Genomic DNA, 16,779 nt, shown 5'->3' with positions numbered 1-16,779 from the left:
GCGAGAGTAACTTCAGTGGGCTTTGAGTGCTGCCCGATTGATTCGTGTTCACGTCATCCACGCCCTGCACAAGGAACCTTCATGTTAGCGAAGACTGGTAGACTTATCACTTTAATGTGAAATAACGATTTTTTTGCGTTTTGAGATTTACTCACTCCACCATGAACGAAAATTTAGCGGAGGCAGAGGAATGCCAAGCCGCCGGCGCCGCTAGGCTGGGACCGCTGGCCGCGGCGCCATCTATCTGCTCGCAGCAGAGCTACTCGGTGCGCCCGCGCGCGGCCGAACATAATCTGGACGCTCGCTCGCGCACAGTGTCAGCACCTAAATATTCTTACACCGTGGTTCTGACCAAAAGAGAGTCGATATGAATAGCACTCCTAGATACTTATATTGATTAGCCGTTGCAACGGGGAAATTATTATTATTGTATGGATACAATGAAGTTGTCGGCTTCCAGGTAAACGACATTACTTTGCACTTTGAAGTATTTAGAGTCATTATCCATTTGTTGCACCAGCTAATAATTTGTTCAAGGTCCTGCGGAAGAATGAGATGATCGTCTGAACTTTTAATTGGGCGATAAATTATGCAGTCGTCGGCGAATATTCTTATAGTGGACGACACATTGTGTGGTAGGTCATTAATAAAGATGAGGAAAAGCAAAGGACCGAGGACGCTACCCTGTGGAACGCCAGAAGTAACTTCTGTTATGGAGGAAGGGTACTTATTTGCAATAGTAAACTGCTGACGATTTGACAGAATGAAAATTATGTTCACGAAAATGCCACATAGCTGGACGTTACCCACGTGATAATCCTTAAGCCAATCAACGAGTCAATATAACCATCTCAGAACATCACAATGTGCTCGAAAGATAGCAATTTTATTGCCGTCATGCAATTTTACTGGATACGAAAGTTCATTTTGAAGAATCAACATGAAAAATTGATGCAAGGAAATAGAAAAAAGTTTCCTTCGAAAAAATGTACCGCTAAATTTGCCACTTCGTCATCTTGTTTAAAGGGTAGACACAGCTTTCGCAATGCTTCTGTTTCCAGGCGCGAATTTTAGGAATCACCTCTCAACATAGTGCATAATTGCGGCTGTAGAGACGCTATGATTTTTGCTCATGGGCGACTGTGAGGCGGTGCTGTCGGCGCAGAACTGTGAGTTGTGCAACTGTTCAATACGATGTTCAGCTGCGTCCATGGGATGCAAACATGCAATATTTACAGACTCCCAGAATACGGCTTTGTTTCATGCTGATTCGCGACTTAGAATGGCATGGCCGGCATATCCAATGCAATTCGTATATATATTGTGCACAAATCCTTCCTGTAGTGGCTGCGTAATGCTGGATTACTCAAGGAGATAAGTTGTTTTCTTCAGGGTTCTTTTTTATTAATGGAACTACACTTATTGTCGCCGTACGCAATATTTGTCTTGAAACGTCTCTATGAAATGAGACGTTATAACAAGCAATTTTAGTGCGCTGCACGCACGCAGAATCTTACCGGTGGAAACGAATCGCCGCTGCACGGTGTGTTTCGGCGAACTGCAAGCCCAGCGCCGAATAAAGACGTTCAAGCCCGTTCGCAGAGGCATGTCCGTCTGAAAATATCGAGCGTACAAGCATATGTGCAGTTATGGCAACATTACTGCTTCAGATCGGTATTATGAAACTATTAACATATATTTCTGCGAATGGCCACTTTTTCCCCCCGAATTACCCTGCAAATCTTAGCTGCTTGAAGAAAAAGCATGTTTTGTAATAACGAATTCGAGAAGACAGCTGAACTGTCAAAAAAACCCTATTGGTGGGTTCCACGGACCCGATTAGTACGCTCAGCTGAAATATTTCACTGACGGAGATGAACAGGATGAGTTTATTTATTTATTTATGAGTACCTTACAGCGCCCTCGTGGGACATTGTGTAAGGGGGCAATACAGCATGTACAGAATAGAGAAATACACATAGGTGAAATATTGATTATTACAGATGTAAGTGAACACACGAACAGAGAAACGCAAAATATACTAAAACAGCAAAGTGTAGTGTCTGAAGGCGTTACAGAAAAGATAATATAAAGCAACTATTTAAACACCAACAGTTTAACAAGATATGATAACTGCCGAAGAAGTATTACGCAAATAACTGTACACAGACGATAAAATTAAAACAGGTGAAAAAAGCATCGCCAAAACTATAAAAGCAAATAAAAAAGAAAAGAAAAGCATACCGGTAACAGCATTGTAGGCACGAGTGAACGCGAAAACGCCATACATCAAATTTCGGTGCATAAATATTTTTTTAGGTTGTTTAAGAACTTTGCGTGATCCCGCTCTGATGCGAGATCATCTGGTAGGTCATTCCACAAACGAATCGCTCGTGGAAGGGCCGAAAGGATTGAAAGCGTCGGTTTCACCGTTCATGCGTGATAAGCTAAAGTTGTTATTTAGTCGGCGTGAAGTTCGATGAGCTAGATTAAGGTGAACAGATGGCATCATGCTGGTGGGTATGAGTTTGTGGAAAAGTGATAAAAGGGAAATGTCACGACGAATTTTTAGTGGCTCGAGTGCAAGGCCTTGTTTAATCTGTGTTATGCTAGATGGGTAGCTGTAATTACGCGTAATGAATCGACTTACGCGTAATGAAACCATGCGGACTATGTCCGCATGGTTTCGCCGAATAAAGAATCAGTTTCGTCATACAGAGTTTTACGACTGCTTTCTTCAGCGTCACTACTACGTGACAATATTATGAGCTATCTAGCCTTCTAATAGGTATAATCTATAAACGCCAAAATACACAGAGGAATCTGTCTCAGTACGATCGTTTAATGTATACGTCTTCAATGGCGGTTGGCATCCTAAGGTAACATATATGATCTGCAACGAGGAAGTCCAAGGCCATTGCTGATGACTGTGTTCAAATTTGCAAAACTGTTCCTTTTAAATACAGCAGACATTCATCGTTTTCTTATTTATAATAAAAGGACGCACACATCCATGGCATCACAAAAAATGCATAAAAGTCACACTTCGCTTCCCCCCATTCACTTCCTTCTTATTTTCATATGAACTATTTTGTTTGGCAGATACTTCTCTGAATAAATTACCTTTACCAGAAACATACCAGAAAGTTTACTGCAGGTCAGACAACCCTTCTTTACTACTAAAGACATAAACCTCACCATCTCTCATTAAGTCACCAGGTGTGGGATCTCACATCCGGCTTACTTTTGTGACGACCGATAGCTATGCCCGATTTAAATAGGCATGGTCATACGAACGCTAACAAAATACTCATTTGCAGAAATAAAGTTTTTCTTATTCAACCACTAAACTATTTCAGTGACATTCTTGCGCTGTTCAAAAAACTATTCAAACGTGAGTGTTTCACTGTGGTACTTTTATATTGCCACTTATTACGACCTGTCGGATGGCGTACATCTGCTTCGAATACTTTGCCGTTCTTGCTCTTCATTATACTTCTGCAGGAGTGGTCACAGGTGACTTTTATAAAGGCACTCGACTGTTCCTCAAAACCAAAATATGTAGAGTATAAGATGCTCCGACATCCCTCCACTTTTTTACAAAAGAATGTGGCGTTCAAATTGAATGTCGGGTAATGAGTAGCATATAATCTGCTAGCCAATTTACAGCACAGCCCCCGCTCCGACCTCTTGGCTACTCTTGTGACAATTGATAAGAAAGCGTTCAAGTATCAGCAGGTGCAAAATCTGGTACCGCCTTCTCAAAGAAAATTTGAAACTGTATAACTTATTTGGGCCTGAAATAGATATTGCTTTTCTAAGGTTTCCTTTTCCTACATAATACACAACTGAGAAATCATTTTTGCAATGGCTGTATTGCTTTTTCTCAATATTGTCTCGTGCGGTCCAATGCCTTGACAAGAAAGAAATGTGTGAAAAGCCGTTGCGCTTCGAGACATCATCGTGTTGTCTACGCCGCTTACGTGTCCATGTAGCTGTTCCTGAGCCCAAGCATCGCTTAGAACACCACCACGCATTTTTTTTGGCCAGCACAACAGCAATGAAGCATGCTAGGTAAGCTTGCGACATTGCCTGCTGTTCGTTAAAGCGCGTAAAATGCGGATTGAGATGATGAATCGTTCCATAAGTATGCCTCCAATATTAAGCATAAAAGAGGCGCAGCGAGAAACGGCAACTCAATCAGGCATTCAAAGCTTCAACTGGTCCTGCTACGGCTCGTGCAAACACCTTTAGAGGCTTAACATGCATAAAAGCATAGCTGTTGTGTTCATACGTTAACTCAGCAATTTGTAAATTCAAAGGCCAACATAACCGGTAAAGTGTGCCATCGCACAACTGCTTGAAGTTTGTGCGCTATATATATGCTAATAAATGTTTGCTAATTTTCGCTAATGAAATTGTCCCTGACTAATTCATGGAAATGTACCCGCTTTATCTAGTGAAATTCCAACGACACTGCAGTGGTAGTTGTGTCCGAGAGGTTAATGCCCTCGAGACAAGCAGTAAATACACTACCTCAAAGTCAGAAGAACTGCTTGACTGCGGTGACTTCTGCTTTGTTATTGCGTTTTATTTTTATATCTCGGTAACGCAACAAGCTCTTCGACGACATGCAATGGCACAAAAGTTTCCTTATTTTTGCACCCTGTACTGCTTGCCCAGGCATGCTAAACACGTTTCACAATTGCACTTCATTTCATTCTGTAAATGGGCTTAGCAACAACTGCTTAGCGTGTCAAATATTCAAGAGAACATTGTACTTACAAATACTGGTCTCCGGCACACCGTCAAGTGCTACTATGGCTAAACGGGCTCAGTGCAGGATCACCGTTGTTCGAGAGAGCTATCAAGTGCCGCGGGACGGAAAGCGTGGTGTGCGACAATGCAGTGAACGCGACCGCGGTCACACGCGATCGCTCGGCTATCATTCGTCGCGAGTGCGGGGTAAGGGAAAACAGATAGGAAGTGCGTGTGGAGAGAGTGCCTGATAACAGCCTCAAGCAACAGCGACACGCTCGAAAGCCAGCACTCCGCCACAGCAACGTTGGCAACGTGTCGCAGGACACGCGTGGGACTCCAACAAGAAATGTTTACGCTCTGAGGTCGCGTCGCCCGCTGTTTTCTCTCCTTTTCGGCGCTCCTATTACGGCTGACATCACCGAAGACGAAAAGTGAAGGACACAAAAGGCAGGGGCGCGGTATTCGCATTCAAGTGCACTTTCCGCCCACCACATTATCGGCCTTTGTACGCGCACCTGGAGTGACCAATCTTTTGTTCCGGAAATGCTCGCGATTAGGCTGTTTTACTGTTTTTACTGCGAACAGAAGTTATCAGCTGAAAAATGGGTTGAGCGCGTCCATCCGCTTAAAAATTTGAGCAATTTTGTTACAGAACTTATACGGTGGCGTGGCAAATCAAGCCAGCGCTTAGGCGTCTTGAAACTGAGAGCTACAAACACTGCTCCATGCACGGCTTCAACTGCCAGAAACCATTATGCGGTAGGAAACCGGCTTGCCTTGTCCTTCTCCGGCCGAGCATATTCTCCGGAAGGCACAGAACTATGTGCAGTGTGAAATAATGGGCTTTGGCACCGTAGGTGTTGTGCAAGCGATGAGTATATTGTCACGGGGATTCACAAGTACACGGGAGAGACGAAAAATAAAGTAATTAGGAGGACGCTTAAGCTTCGCCTTTAAGAGTGGAACGCGATATACAGCATTCAAGATGTCTGACTGCTACTCATGGTTCCCGACGACTGTAGGTTATGCAACCGTAATGGTTACTGGCAAACACTGGCGGCGAACGCTGCTATGCACGTAGGTGAGCTTTCTGGTGGAAACGCGGCCTCTTGCGTGGGCCGATCCCGGAGATAGTGCACAACCGCGCCAAAGAAATTTCAACACTTTCAAGTTTCCGTATTTTGTTCGCACTTTTAATATTTCAGTCTGAGAATATTTAACATAAAAGGCATGCGCTGTGGGTGTTTTGTTTCAAGACATTTGTTTGGGGATTGTAATTCTCAAAATTCGGAGGAATAGCTTTGCCAAGAATGCAAGACAAGGTATGAGCAACATTAATGATAGACTGGTGTGACATACCTAAAGGTGGTTGGGGATCATTCTCTCGGCCGCGGGCGCCAATGCTGACGCCGAGGCCAGATTTTCTGCGACACGGGGCCCTAAACGCTATCAGGTTAAAATTTACGAGCTGCTGCTACCACAGAATGGCTGACAGCAGCTCACGCGGCATGACCCATCTTCTTCGCGCAGCACAGCGGTCCTTTAATGGCAGGCTCATACGCAATGCCTCGTAACATCACCCCCGGCAGACTGAGTACCGTCACAGTGCCTTCTAAAATTAGTCAGCACTGCTGGTGTAGTAGGGTTTTAGCCGCGACACATGGATAACATCAGCAGCAGACGTAAAAGAAGAAGACGGGCGATGTTTGAGCGGAGTGACCAGGTGGTCGTTGAGCTTGTGGAGAACTTTGTAGGGTCCTGTGTAGCGAGGGAGGAGCTTCTCGCACAGGCCTTGGCGTCTAGACGGCCTCCAGAGTAGGACCAGAGATTCAGGAGAGTACTCTACCTCGCGGTGCCGGCTATCATAGCGCTCATTTTGGGAGGCCTGCGACGCACATAGCCTAGTGTGAGCAACCTGGCGAGCCATTCTGGCTCGAGAGAGGACGAACTGAGCATATGCGGTGGGTACGGATGGATCAGCAGGAAGGGGCTTCTCGAAGGGCAACGCAGGGTTGCGGCCGCACAGGAGAAAGAACGGCGAATAGCCGGCAGGGCAGTCGGGACGAGTTGTAGGCAAAAGTAACATAGGGTAGGGTGGCGTCCCAATCGCGGTGATCAGTAGAGACGTACATGGACAGCATATCCGTGTGAGTTCGCTTGAGCCGCTCGGTAAGACTGTTGGTCTGTGGATGGTAGGCTGTCGTAAGGTGAAGTTCAGTAGAGCAGCTACGCAGAATTTGCAATGACCTTTGCAAGGAAACAGCGGCCACGATCCATAAGAAACTGGCGCGGAGCCCCGTGTTGATGAATGATGTCATTGAGTAGAAAGTCTGCAACGTCGGTAGCGCAGCTACTGCGCATGGTGCGCGTGATGGCATATCTGGTGGCGTAGTCAGTTGCGGCGGCAATCCATTTGTTGCCGGATACGGACGTAGGGAAAGGTCCGAGCAAGTCAAGGCCGATGCGGAAGCAGGGCTCCGGTGGAATGTCGACAGGTTGAAGCAGGCCATCCTGTGGAAGAGCAGGACGTTTGCGGTGCGGACAGCGCTCGCAGGCAGCAACGTATCGGCGCACCGAACGATACAAGCCAGGCCAAAAGAACCGCTGTGGCACGCGGTCGTAGGTGCGCGAAACGCCCAGGTGTCCTGCAGTTTGAGCATCATGCAGATGTTGAAGAATGGTGGTGCGCAGGTGTAGGGGAATAACTATCTAGAATTCCGGCCCGTCAGGTTTCATGTTGCGACGGTAAAGGACAGCATCGCGTAGGACATACTGGCGTAGAGCAGGGTCTGAACGTGCAGAAGAGAGTCGCTGATTGATGAGCTTTAGGGCTGCATCCCGACGCTGTTCGGTGCCGATGTTGCGTAAATCAGTGATGGCTAGCACACAGGAATCATGGTCATGGTCAGCGAGGCTAGCAGGGACCACCGTATGGCGCGGAGGACAGTCGGCATCGTGATGTAGCCTGCCCGATTTATAAATTACCTCAAAGGTATGTTCCTGCAGTCTAGAGCCCAGCGACCAAGGCGACCAGTTGGATCCTTGAGCGAGGACCGCCAACAAAGAGCGTGGTGCTCGGTAAGAACCGAGAATGCGCGGCTGTACAAATGCGGGCGAAATTTTGCGACAGCTCAAACCAATGCAAGGCACTCGCACTCTGTGATCGAATAGTTTCGTTCAGATGTGGAGAGCAGGCGGCTGGCGTATGCAATAACACGTGTGGGGCCATGCTGGTGCTGAGCGAGGACGGCGCCGATTCCATGCCCACTAGCATCCGTGCGGACTTGAGTAGGCGCTCATGGGTCCAAGTGAGCCAATATAGGCGGTGAACTGAGCAAGTTGGTCAGCGCCGAGAACGCAGTCGCTTGGTCGGGGCCCCACGAGAAGGGCACGTCGTTCTTGATGAGGTCGGTTAGCGGTCGGGCTATGATGGCGAAATTGCGTATAAAACGGCATAAATGCGAGCATAATCCAACAAAACTCCAAACAGCTTTAGTAGACGAGGGCACAGCGAAGTTCTTCACAGCGCTAATCTTGGCAGGGTTAGGTTGGACACCTGTAGCACTTACAAGATGACCAAGCAAAGTGATTTGTTGTCTGCCGAAATTACACTTTTTGGAATTTAGCTGGAGTCGTACTCGACGAAAGGCAGGTAGAATGGTCGCCAAACGAATAAGGTGACTTTAAAACGTTGGGGAAAACACAATGACGTCGTCGATCTAGCAGAGGCAGATAGACAATTTGTAGCCACAAAGGAGAGAATCCATCATGCGTTCGAACGTTGCGGGGGTGTTAGATAATCCAATTGACATAACTTGGAACTGATAGAGGCCATCCGGTGCGATCAAGACAGTTTTTTTCTCGATCCAAGTCATCAACATAAATCTGCCAGTAACCCGAGCGCAGGTCTATGGATGAGATGTACTTCGCACCATGGAGACTTTCCAGAGCGTCATCGATCCGTGGCAGCGGATATATGTATTTGCGCGTTATTTTGTTTAAGGCAAGATCGTCGACGCAAAATCTCCAGCTGCCTTCCTCCTTTTTGACCAAGACGACTGGTGACGCCCACGGGCTCGAGGAAGCCTCTACGACGTCTTTGGAGAGCATCTTGTCGACTTCTCGTTGTATGACCTGGCGTTCGGAATGAGAGACACGATAGGGTAGGGTGGGCGTCTGATAAGAATAGCATCTCCGGTACGTATTCGATGACTTACCAGAGACGTTTGACCGAGAGGGCGGTCATCGAAGTCGAAGATATCCCTATAATTCGTTATGAGGTGGTGGAGTTCCGCGGCTTAGCAAGTCGGAAGATCAGGGGCAATCAGCGTGGTAATTTCGTCGGGGAGTGGACTTGCCGGACCGGTTGCGAGAAAGAACGAGCAAGTGTCGACGTCTAGTGCCGCGACGTCGCATTCATTAAGCGCAGACACGTTGGCCACTGAGATGCCTTGTGGGAGAGCTTGGGTCAAGTTGCTGAAGTTGAGAAGCGGGAGCCGGAAGTGGTTGTCGACAACAGTCACGAGGGTGTGCGGTACAGAAATATATCTGGTCAACAGCACTTCAACTAGTGGAGACACTATGTAGTCTGGAACTGGTAATGTTTGCCGTCGTCAAGGCAACACACGTGACGGCTTGTGGTGACAACCGAACATAATCGACAGAGCATAAGCGGTGTGATGGCAAATCTGCAACATCTGTCAGTTGATGCAGCTCAAGTTGAAGGACGCAGTCAAGGAGCGCGGCATGGGCCAACAAGAAATGGAGTCCGAGAATGATGTCGTTGGGGCATTGCTCGAAAACAGTAAACAAAACATTTATGGTGACCGGCGATGGTGATGCGAGCTGTGCACATTCCGATGACTGCGGGACTTCTTCCATTAGCGACGCGATTAATACCAGTAGTGGCAAGGGTAAGTACTTTCTTTAGGCGGCGACGAAGGTGAGTACTCATTACGGATATCTGTGCCCCAGTATCGACGAGTGCGGGAACAGTTAAGCATTCAACGTCAACGTCGATCAAGTTTCATTGCGTCGGCAATACGAGGAGAGGATTTGAGGTGGAAGTCGAAGATGCAGCGTCACCTCTAAGAGCTGCATCCCTTAGTTTCCCTGTTGAAGGTTGAGCGGCGATGTCGGACGTCGTCGTAGAGGCGGAGGACACGACCGCCGACGCGCTCGCGGCGAACGGGACTGGTGACCTCGGGGCGACGGGGAACGGCTGTGCGGCGTAGGGGGGGCATCGAGGTTGCACGGCTCGAAAGGCTGGTAGCGGCGGTAGTTATCACTGTTGTATGGCTGGTATGGCTGAGCGGGCTGAAAACGGTGGTAGTTGTCGGTGCAGCTAGCAGGGTCATCCCGGGTTAACGGCGACACCCAACGGTTGTTGCAATGGCACGCGACGTGACCTATGCGGCGGCAGTGGAAGCCAATCGGCCGATCATCTGCCGTCCGCCATTGAGCTGGTTTACGAGAGCGTGGATAAAACCGTTGTTCCTGGGGCGGTGAGGTCGGCCGAGGCGGCAACTTAGGGCAAAAGTCAGTTGTCCGAGACTGAGCAACGGTGCAGACGGCAAAACCCAAGTTGCCGAGTTCCACCCGCGCAATGGACTGGACCAGGGAAACGGCCGGCACGTAAAGATCGCCGTGGCCGTTGTTAGGGAGAGCAGGAGCAACTGCTTCGATTTCCTGACGTACGATTCGTGTAATTTCCGATGGGGGAGACGACTGCCGACGAGAGGCCTGTCCGTCTTCGCATGATGACGTCAGGGCGGTGTTCGGTAACCAAGCGAATGACCTCGCAATACGCCGACTTTTGGCCTGCTCAAAACGCCGGCATTGTTCAATAATTGCGTCGACGGTCGCACAATTTTGGCACAGTAACAGGTTGAACGCATCGTCTGCGAGTCCCTTCAGTAAGTGACCAACCTTGTCCGACTCCATCATGTCCATGTCCACTTTACGGCAATGAGCCAAGATGTCCTGAATGTAGGATATGTGTGGTTCAATGGACGTTTGAGCGCGGATGGATAGCTCTTGCGTTGCGGCCGCCTTTCGACCCATGGGCTTCCTAAACAAGGCACTAAGTTTTGCTTTGAAAGTGTCCCAACTTCCAATCTCTGCCTAAAACTTCCAATCTCTGGTAAAACAGCACGTTCGCCAGCATCGCCGTCGGGTCCCAACGATTTACCTCACTGATGCGTTCATAAATGGCAATCCAATCTTCGACACCAACTTCATTCATACCTCAGAACCTTCCCAGGTCCTTAGAGTGCGTAGCGACGATCGTTGACATCGTTGACGTTATTGTCGGGGCTGGTACGGGCGTCGTACTGGCCGGCGCAGGCGGCGTGGTCTCGTCTGTCATCATGATGACCCCGACCTGACTACCTCTGCGGAGCTCCGTTGTACAGTGCTTCTTCTGGTACCCCGCACTTCCAGAAAATTGTCACGGGGATTCACAAATACACGCGAGAGACAATATTTACAAGCTGCTGCTACCAGAGAAGAAGAAGAACATGATGATGATCCTTTATCATGGCTTCGCTGACAGCAGCTCACGCGGCATGTCCCGTCTTCTTCCTCTTCGCGTAGCGCAGCGGTCCTTTAAGGCCGGCTAATACGCAATGCCTCGTAACAATATAATATATTAAAAACTTCTTGAGAGAAAATTTACCCAAATTAAATGTCTCAAACTTCCGTTTGTGTATGCTTGTGTGAAGCGAAGGATCCTTCTTGTCTATAGCAAATAATTACAACCGCTCTAATATAAGTTGGAGTCATCACTCGGCAGATTAAAAGAAAAATTGGTGTGGTTTAGCTTTGGCTAACCCTCGCAGGGAGAGGCCATCGCAGGGAGAGGCCTTCGTCCTGCAGTGGACATAAAATATATGATGATGATGATGATGATGAACCCTGGTTGATAGCGAAAGCTTCACTGCCCTGGCTAGGCCCATTGTCGAACTGTGGCCGAGGTGTGGTTTCGCAATTATATACATACATATTTGCAATGAATAAAGTGTTTATTCATCATTTTTATGCGTATGAAGACACTGCGATGATCAGTAAAGTAGTGAGACTTGCTTGCAACTCGCAGCCGGGCCCAGCTCTACTCGGGCAACGGCAGCAATGTCTCCTTTCAGGGCTCCGCAAAGGCCTAAACATAGTCCGACGTAGCGTGAACGCGCGCACACGTTATGTCACGTTGGCGAGAACACCAGCGGCTAAAGTTCGACCGATGGTTTTACGTACTGTCACCGCCAACTTAACCGGACGCGCGGCCAATGCGCTGAACTCCAAGAAGTTCTTCACCAATAACAATTATCAGGCTGTCGTGACATTTGTCATCCATGAAAGTATAGAAAAAAATCGCGCAAGAAGGACGTAGACACAGGCGAAACCGGAATAGCAAGCTAGTAAGGCTGCAGTCATCCGGTCCTCTTCTTGTCTTCGCACTTTCTTCTTGCTGGCTTTTTTTTAACGAACATATACCAACTCTGCTAACCGCTTACTTTGCTATATTGCTCATTGCTTGTGCTTATAGAAAAGTATGAGACCACCTGCTACAGTACGTTCTACTAATGATCGCTTGAAAGTTTAAATGTACTGAGGAATCGGAGGCTCAATAAAGACCCTTTCCAGTGTGCGCTTCTCTGCACTGCACATTTTCCGAACTTACTGCGGCACCGGCCATCGTTCAAATAAAGACGATGTGCTAGGTATAAATGCTGGGCTTGTCCGTTGCGCAGGATTTCATCCCGATAGTCGCGTCTATATTTTTAGCTAACTTTACAATTACGAAAAGGGTCTATTGTTGTTCACAATTGTCTTAAGTGAATCAGAATCAGTCCCTTTGTTCGAAGTGGTGCAGATGTGTGGTGTTGAACACAACCAAAATGAGTATACACTTTCTGTCACCTGTCTCCAAGAATTCTGCATCCCGGGTGACTCATGGTCTGTAAGATTTCTGCAGCAAGTCTGCAATATTTTTTCAAAGGGTAGGTCAGCGTACAGGGCCAGCCTATAGGGTTAATATCAGCCCACTTGCTGGTTGTGGCATTCGGCGCACATATAAACGTCGTGTATACGCAAATATATCCGCCAAGATGCCGAAAGAACCAGCAGGAGGGGCAGCAAACCTGGGAGGATAGGCGAAAAAAGATTTGAACCGAAAATAACTTTCTGTTGGCCACATTTTCACATCGTTCGTCTTGATCTGCTTGTCGTCTAGTATCACATGCCCACTCCACATGCCCAAGGGTCATGTTGTCTATTCTGGCACATACCGAGTGTCCACTCGGCTATAGACAGCACGCGCAAAGTGGGAGGAAGAGGCGCAGAAAATTTCGTTTGTACATAATGTATACACACATTTTTTTATATTAACTACGCTTGATTGTAAAATCGCAAATACTAGCACAGTATCGGTGCGGAGCGTCTATCACAGAGCCGTCATTGGTCAGACAACATTCCAAGCTCTCAACGGTTTTACAGACGAACTGTTACTGCAACTGGAAGCGCTCAAAAAGTTTACCGACGCGCAGGTCTATACGTGTTACCATTTCGCCGTATCTTGGCTACCGCGAACAATTTGTGTCCGGCGGCACGTTGCAAACGGAGCGAAGTGTGGCACGACTGCCTCGGTAATCGGGTGATCGCGAGAGGCAGCGCGTGGGTGAAGCGTGGGCTCGATTCACAGCAGCCGCCGCAGACAGATCTCCGCTCATGCTGCGCTCTGTTTCCATATGTCTGAAGTGCGCTACTCTGGCGCCATCTCGTAGCTATCGTCGCCACAGAGCACGTCTTGCACTACGCTTTTCTTCTCACGCTTTCGCCATACCCTCCCCCTCCGCTTTCCTCCTCGCGCTCTCTTCACCATCGCCGTCTCTGCGCTCCGCGTTCGCTCTTTTCCTCCGCTGAGTTCGTTCTCCCGGTTACACTGAGGGACGCTGACGCTCGCCGTTGGAAGGGACGCCTAAAAGCTGAGCCCTAAAACACGCTTTACGCGGAGCACTTAAATGTGTCACAAAATGATCCCAAAGACATACCCTACGAACTCAGAACGTGGGTACAAAATTGTCAAAACAACTTGACGGTACCTTTAAGATACACCACGTGGATGAATTCAAGACGCTCGCGGCGGCGCTCTGATTTCGCAATGCCGTCCCGCGCGACCTCATAATCGAGTGCGCCAATACGCCGGAGGGTCTTGGATGGTCCAAAATAACGTCGAAGTAGCTTTTCCCTTAGTCCACGTAGAAGTATTGGGGTTGAATCCCAAACACGGTTGCCGGGCTGGTAATGAAACATAACGTCGTCGAAGGTTGTAATGTCGGCTATCCGCCCTTTTCTGTTTCTTGATAGCCAGGCGGGCGAGCTGTCGGGCCTTCTCCGTGCGCTGGAGATAGGCAGCGACGTCAAGGTTCTCTTTGTCGGCGATGTGCGGCACCATGCCGTCCAGCATCGTTGTCGGGTTCCTTCCGTAATCCAGCTCGAATGGCGTCGTCTGCATTGTCTCTTGCACGGCCGTGTTGTAAGCGAAGGCCACGTACGGAAGGACGGCATCTCACGTGTTCTGTTCGACGTCGAAATACATTGGTAACACGTCGGCGAGCGTCTTGTTCAGCCGTTCCGTTAGACCATGCATTCATCTGCGGGTGGTAGGTGGTTCCCCTCTGATGACTTGTCTAGCTATATTGCAGGATGGCTAGAGTAAGCTCCGCTGTTGAAGCCGTTCATCGGTCGGCGATGAGTATTTCTGGGGCACTATGTCGTAAAAGGATATTGTCGACGTAATAGTTTGCCACTTCATCTTCACTACCTCTGGACAAGGCTCTCATTTCGGCTAATATGGTAATCGGTGGCAATGACGATCCATTTATCCTAGGTGTTGAAGTCATAAAGGGCTCCAATAAGTCCATCCCGATCTACTCGAATAGTTGGCGAGGAGGTTCGATTGGCTGCAGCAATCCTGCTGACCTTGACGGTGGTGTCTTGCGCCACTGACAGTCGTAGCAGATCTGACGTAGTGATCGACGTCGGCAGCGAGACGCGGCCAGTGATACAGTTCCTGTTTCCCCGAGTACGTGCGGGAGAACCTAACGTGCCCAGCGGCTGGGTCGTCATGCAAGATGTGGGTAACTGGCTGCAATGCTGATGTCACAGCGAAAAGGTAGTTCTTTTTCACAAAGACGTCGTTTTGCAAGGAAAACGAAGACAATCGTCGCCTAAATACCCTTGCGACAATGTTTGTCTTGCCATCCAAGTAATCAGCAAGGATTCATAGTTCCGGGTCTGCTCGCTGCTGTTCAGCGAAGTGATCGGCGCTTATTGCTCCCAGTATGGTGCCCTCGTCTTGATCGTCCTGTGGCAGCGGGTCGATGAGGGTGCGAGACAGGCAATCCGCATCAAAGTGTTTCCGTCCCGATTTCTAAATCGTGGTGGTGTCAAATTCTTACAGCATGAGGCTCCATTATGCAAAGGGACCAGAAGGGGCCTTTATATTTGCTAGCTAACACAATGCGTGATGGTCGCTTACGACTTTGAAGGCTCTGCCATATAGGTAAGGCGGATACTTCGCAGCAGCCCGAAAGATGACAAGACATTCCTTTTCTGTCGTAGTGTCACTGGCTTCGACTTTCGACAGTGAGCGACTAGCGTAAAGTGTGACACTTTCACGCGTTCACTGTGGCACTTTCACGTTTGCTTTTATTGCGATAGCAATTATATGGACACTTCAACCGGATTTCTGCCGTCGGCGTCGCCGTCGTTGTCGCCGTCGCCGTGAGGTTCCCTATAGATAAAATATTCGCCGCGCGCCGTATGCCCGAGCGGAAGCGTGCGGAGACGCGCGCTATCACGGACAGCGAACGCACTCAATCTCCCACGCGCAAGCAAGGAAGCGGGAAGCCAGCGCCGGAGGGAGCGGGGGAGGGGGGGGCGCACTTCTACTCTGCCAACTCTGCCAACAACCGCGCTCGTCGCTCGCCCTGCACCGTCTCTTATCTCCCCACGGCTCTGACCTTTATGCGCCGTGCATTCGCCGCTCAGTTTCCGTTGAAGCGATAGACCGCACGTACCTTCGCCGCCGCAGCTTGCTGCCAGCGTTTTGACAGTCGTTGTCTGCAGTCATTCAGTGTGATCTATTCATGTTTGTTTGTGCGCGCTCACACCACGCTTGCTCAATCAGTTAGTAATAGTCGGGCCACATTTTCCAACGCACGCTACACATGCAATGCTGCCCGGGTCGGCAGTGCAGCGCTACAGGTGTGTCCCTTCGCACGCGCTGCCCACGGGAAGCGCTTCTCATCAACACCAACGTTTCACACGCGCCTTCTCGTGGTCATCGAGTCTCTCTTCATGTCGGTCTACTTACGCCGCAGCACACCTGCTTACTTAATCAGCTCATGTTTACTACAATTCATATTTCTACCAAAGCCGCTCACCTTGCTTCGTATGACATTGCTGTGTTGCTATCGCATTAATTGCTTCGCCCTTAGGGCGAAACTGTAACATTTTTGACTAAATTTTTTTAACCAACGCTACTTGCATTGGTGTGAATTGCGCTATAGGCGTCTTAGCTGAAGTATACAAGTACTGGCGTATATTGCAGGCATCGTTTTAGTTCTTGAAGTTCTTCGACTTGTGGTGTTTCTGACTTGGGCTCGACGACAGATTTCGTTATAATTGGTCAATGACTCGGCGATGCGTGAAAAGTCCTTGATAAAGTGCCTGTAATAGGCACATAGGCCAAGAAATCTACACACTGCCTTGTTGTCAGAGATGCTGGAAATTAGCATTGGCAGCTGGCTTCTGTGGCTTGGAATGGACTCTATACTTGCTGATGACGTGGCCCAGGAACAGCAGCTGTTTGTACACAAAGTGGGGCGTTTCCGGTTCCAGGGTAAGTCCGGAAGAGTTCATTGCGTCTCGTACTGTTCTGAGGCACCTCAGGTGTTCGTCGAAACTGGCGGAAAGAACGACGACATAATCCAACTACACAACACAGATCTGCCTCCT

The 16,779-nt window shown here is 48.8% G+C and overlaps 1 protein-coding gene across 2 annotated transcripts in view; it reads right to left on the bottom strand.

The window, feature by feature from the left end:
* The window catches only part of LOC119450923 (pseudouridine-5'-phosphate glycosidase-like), a 99,137-nt gene extending 94,173 nt beyond the window's left edge, over nt 1–4,964 (bottom strand). The window contains exons 1-2 of one of the 2 annotated variants that reach the window (XM_049666347.1): nt 4,786–4,964; nt 1,518–1,624 (exon numbers count right to left, since the gene is read on the bottom strand). In XM_049666347.1, coding sequence (XP_049522304.1) covers nt 1,518–1,608 — 91 coding nt within the window. In that variant the 5' untranslated portion in view covers nt 1,609–1,624; nt 4,786–4,964. The remainder of the gene's footprint in view (nt 1–1,517; nt 1,625–4,785) is intronic. The other variant, XM_037714389.2, reaches the window with a different exon arrangement.
* Nucleotides 4,965–16,779: the final 11,815 nt, after the last annotated feature.

This window comes from Dermacentor silvarum, chromosome 4, assembly GCF_013339745.2.
Source record: "Dermacentor silvarum isolate Dsil-2018 chromosome 4, BIME_Dsil_1.4, whole genome shotgun sequence".
Lineage (NCBI taxonomy): Eukaryota > Metazoa > Arthropoda > Arachnida > Ixodida > Ixodidae > Dermacentor > Dermacentor silvarum.
The sequence above is the reverse complement of the archived record's forward strand: the minus strand, read 5'-3'. Positions and strand labels throughout refer to the sequence as shown.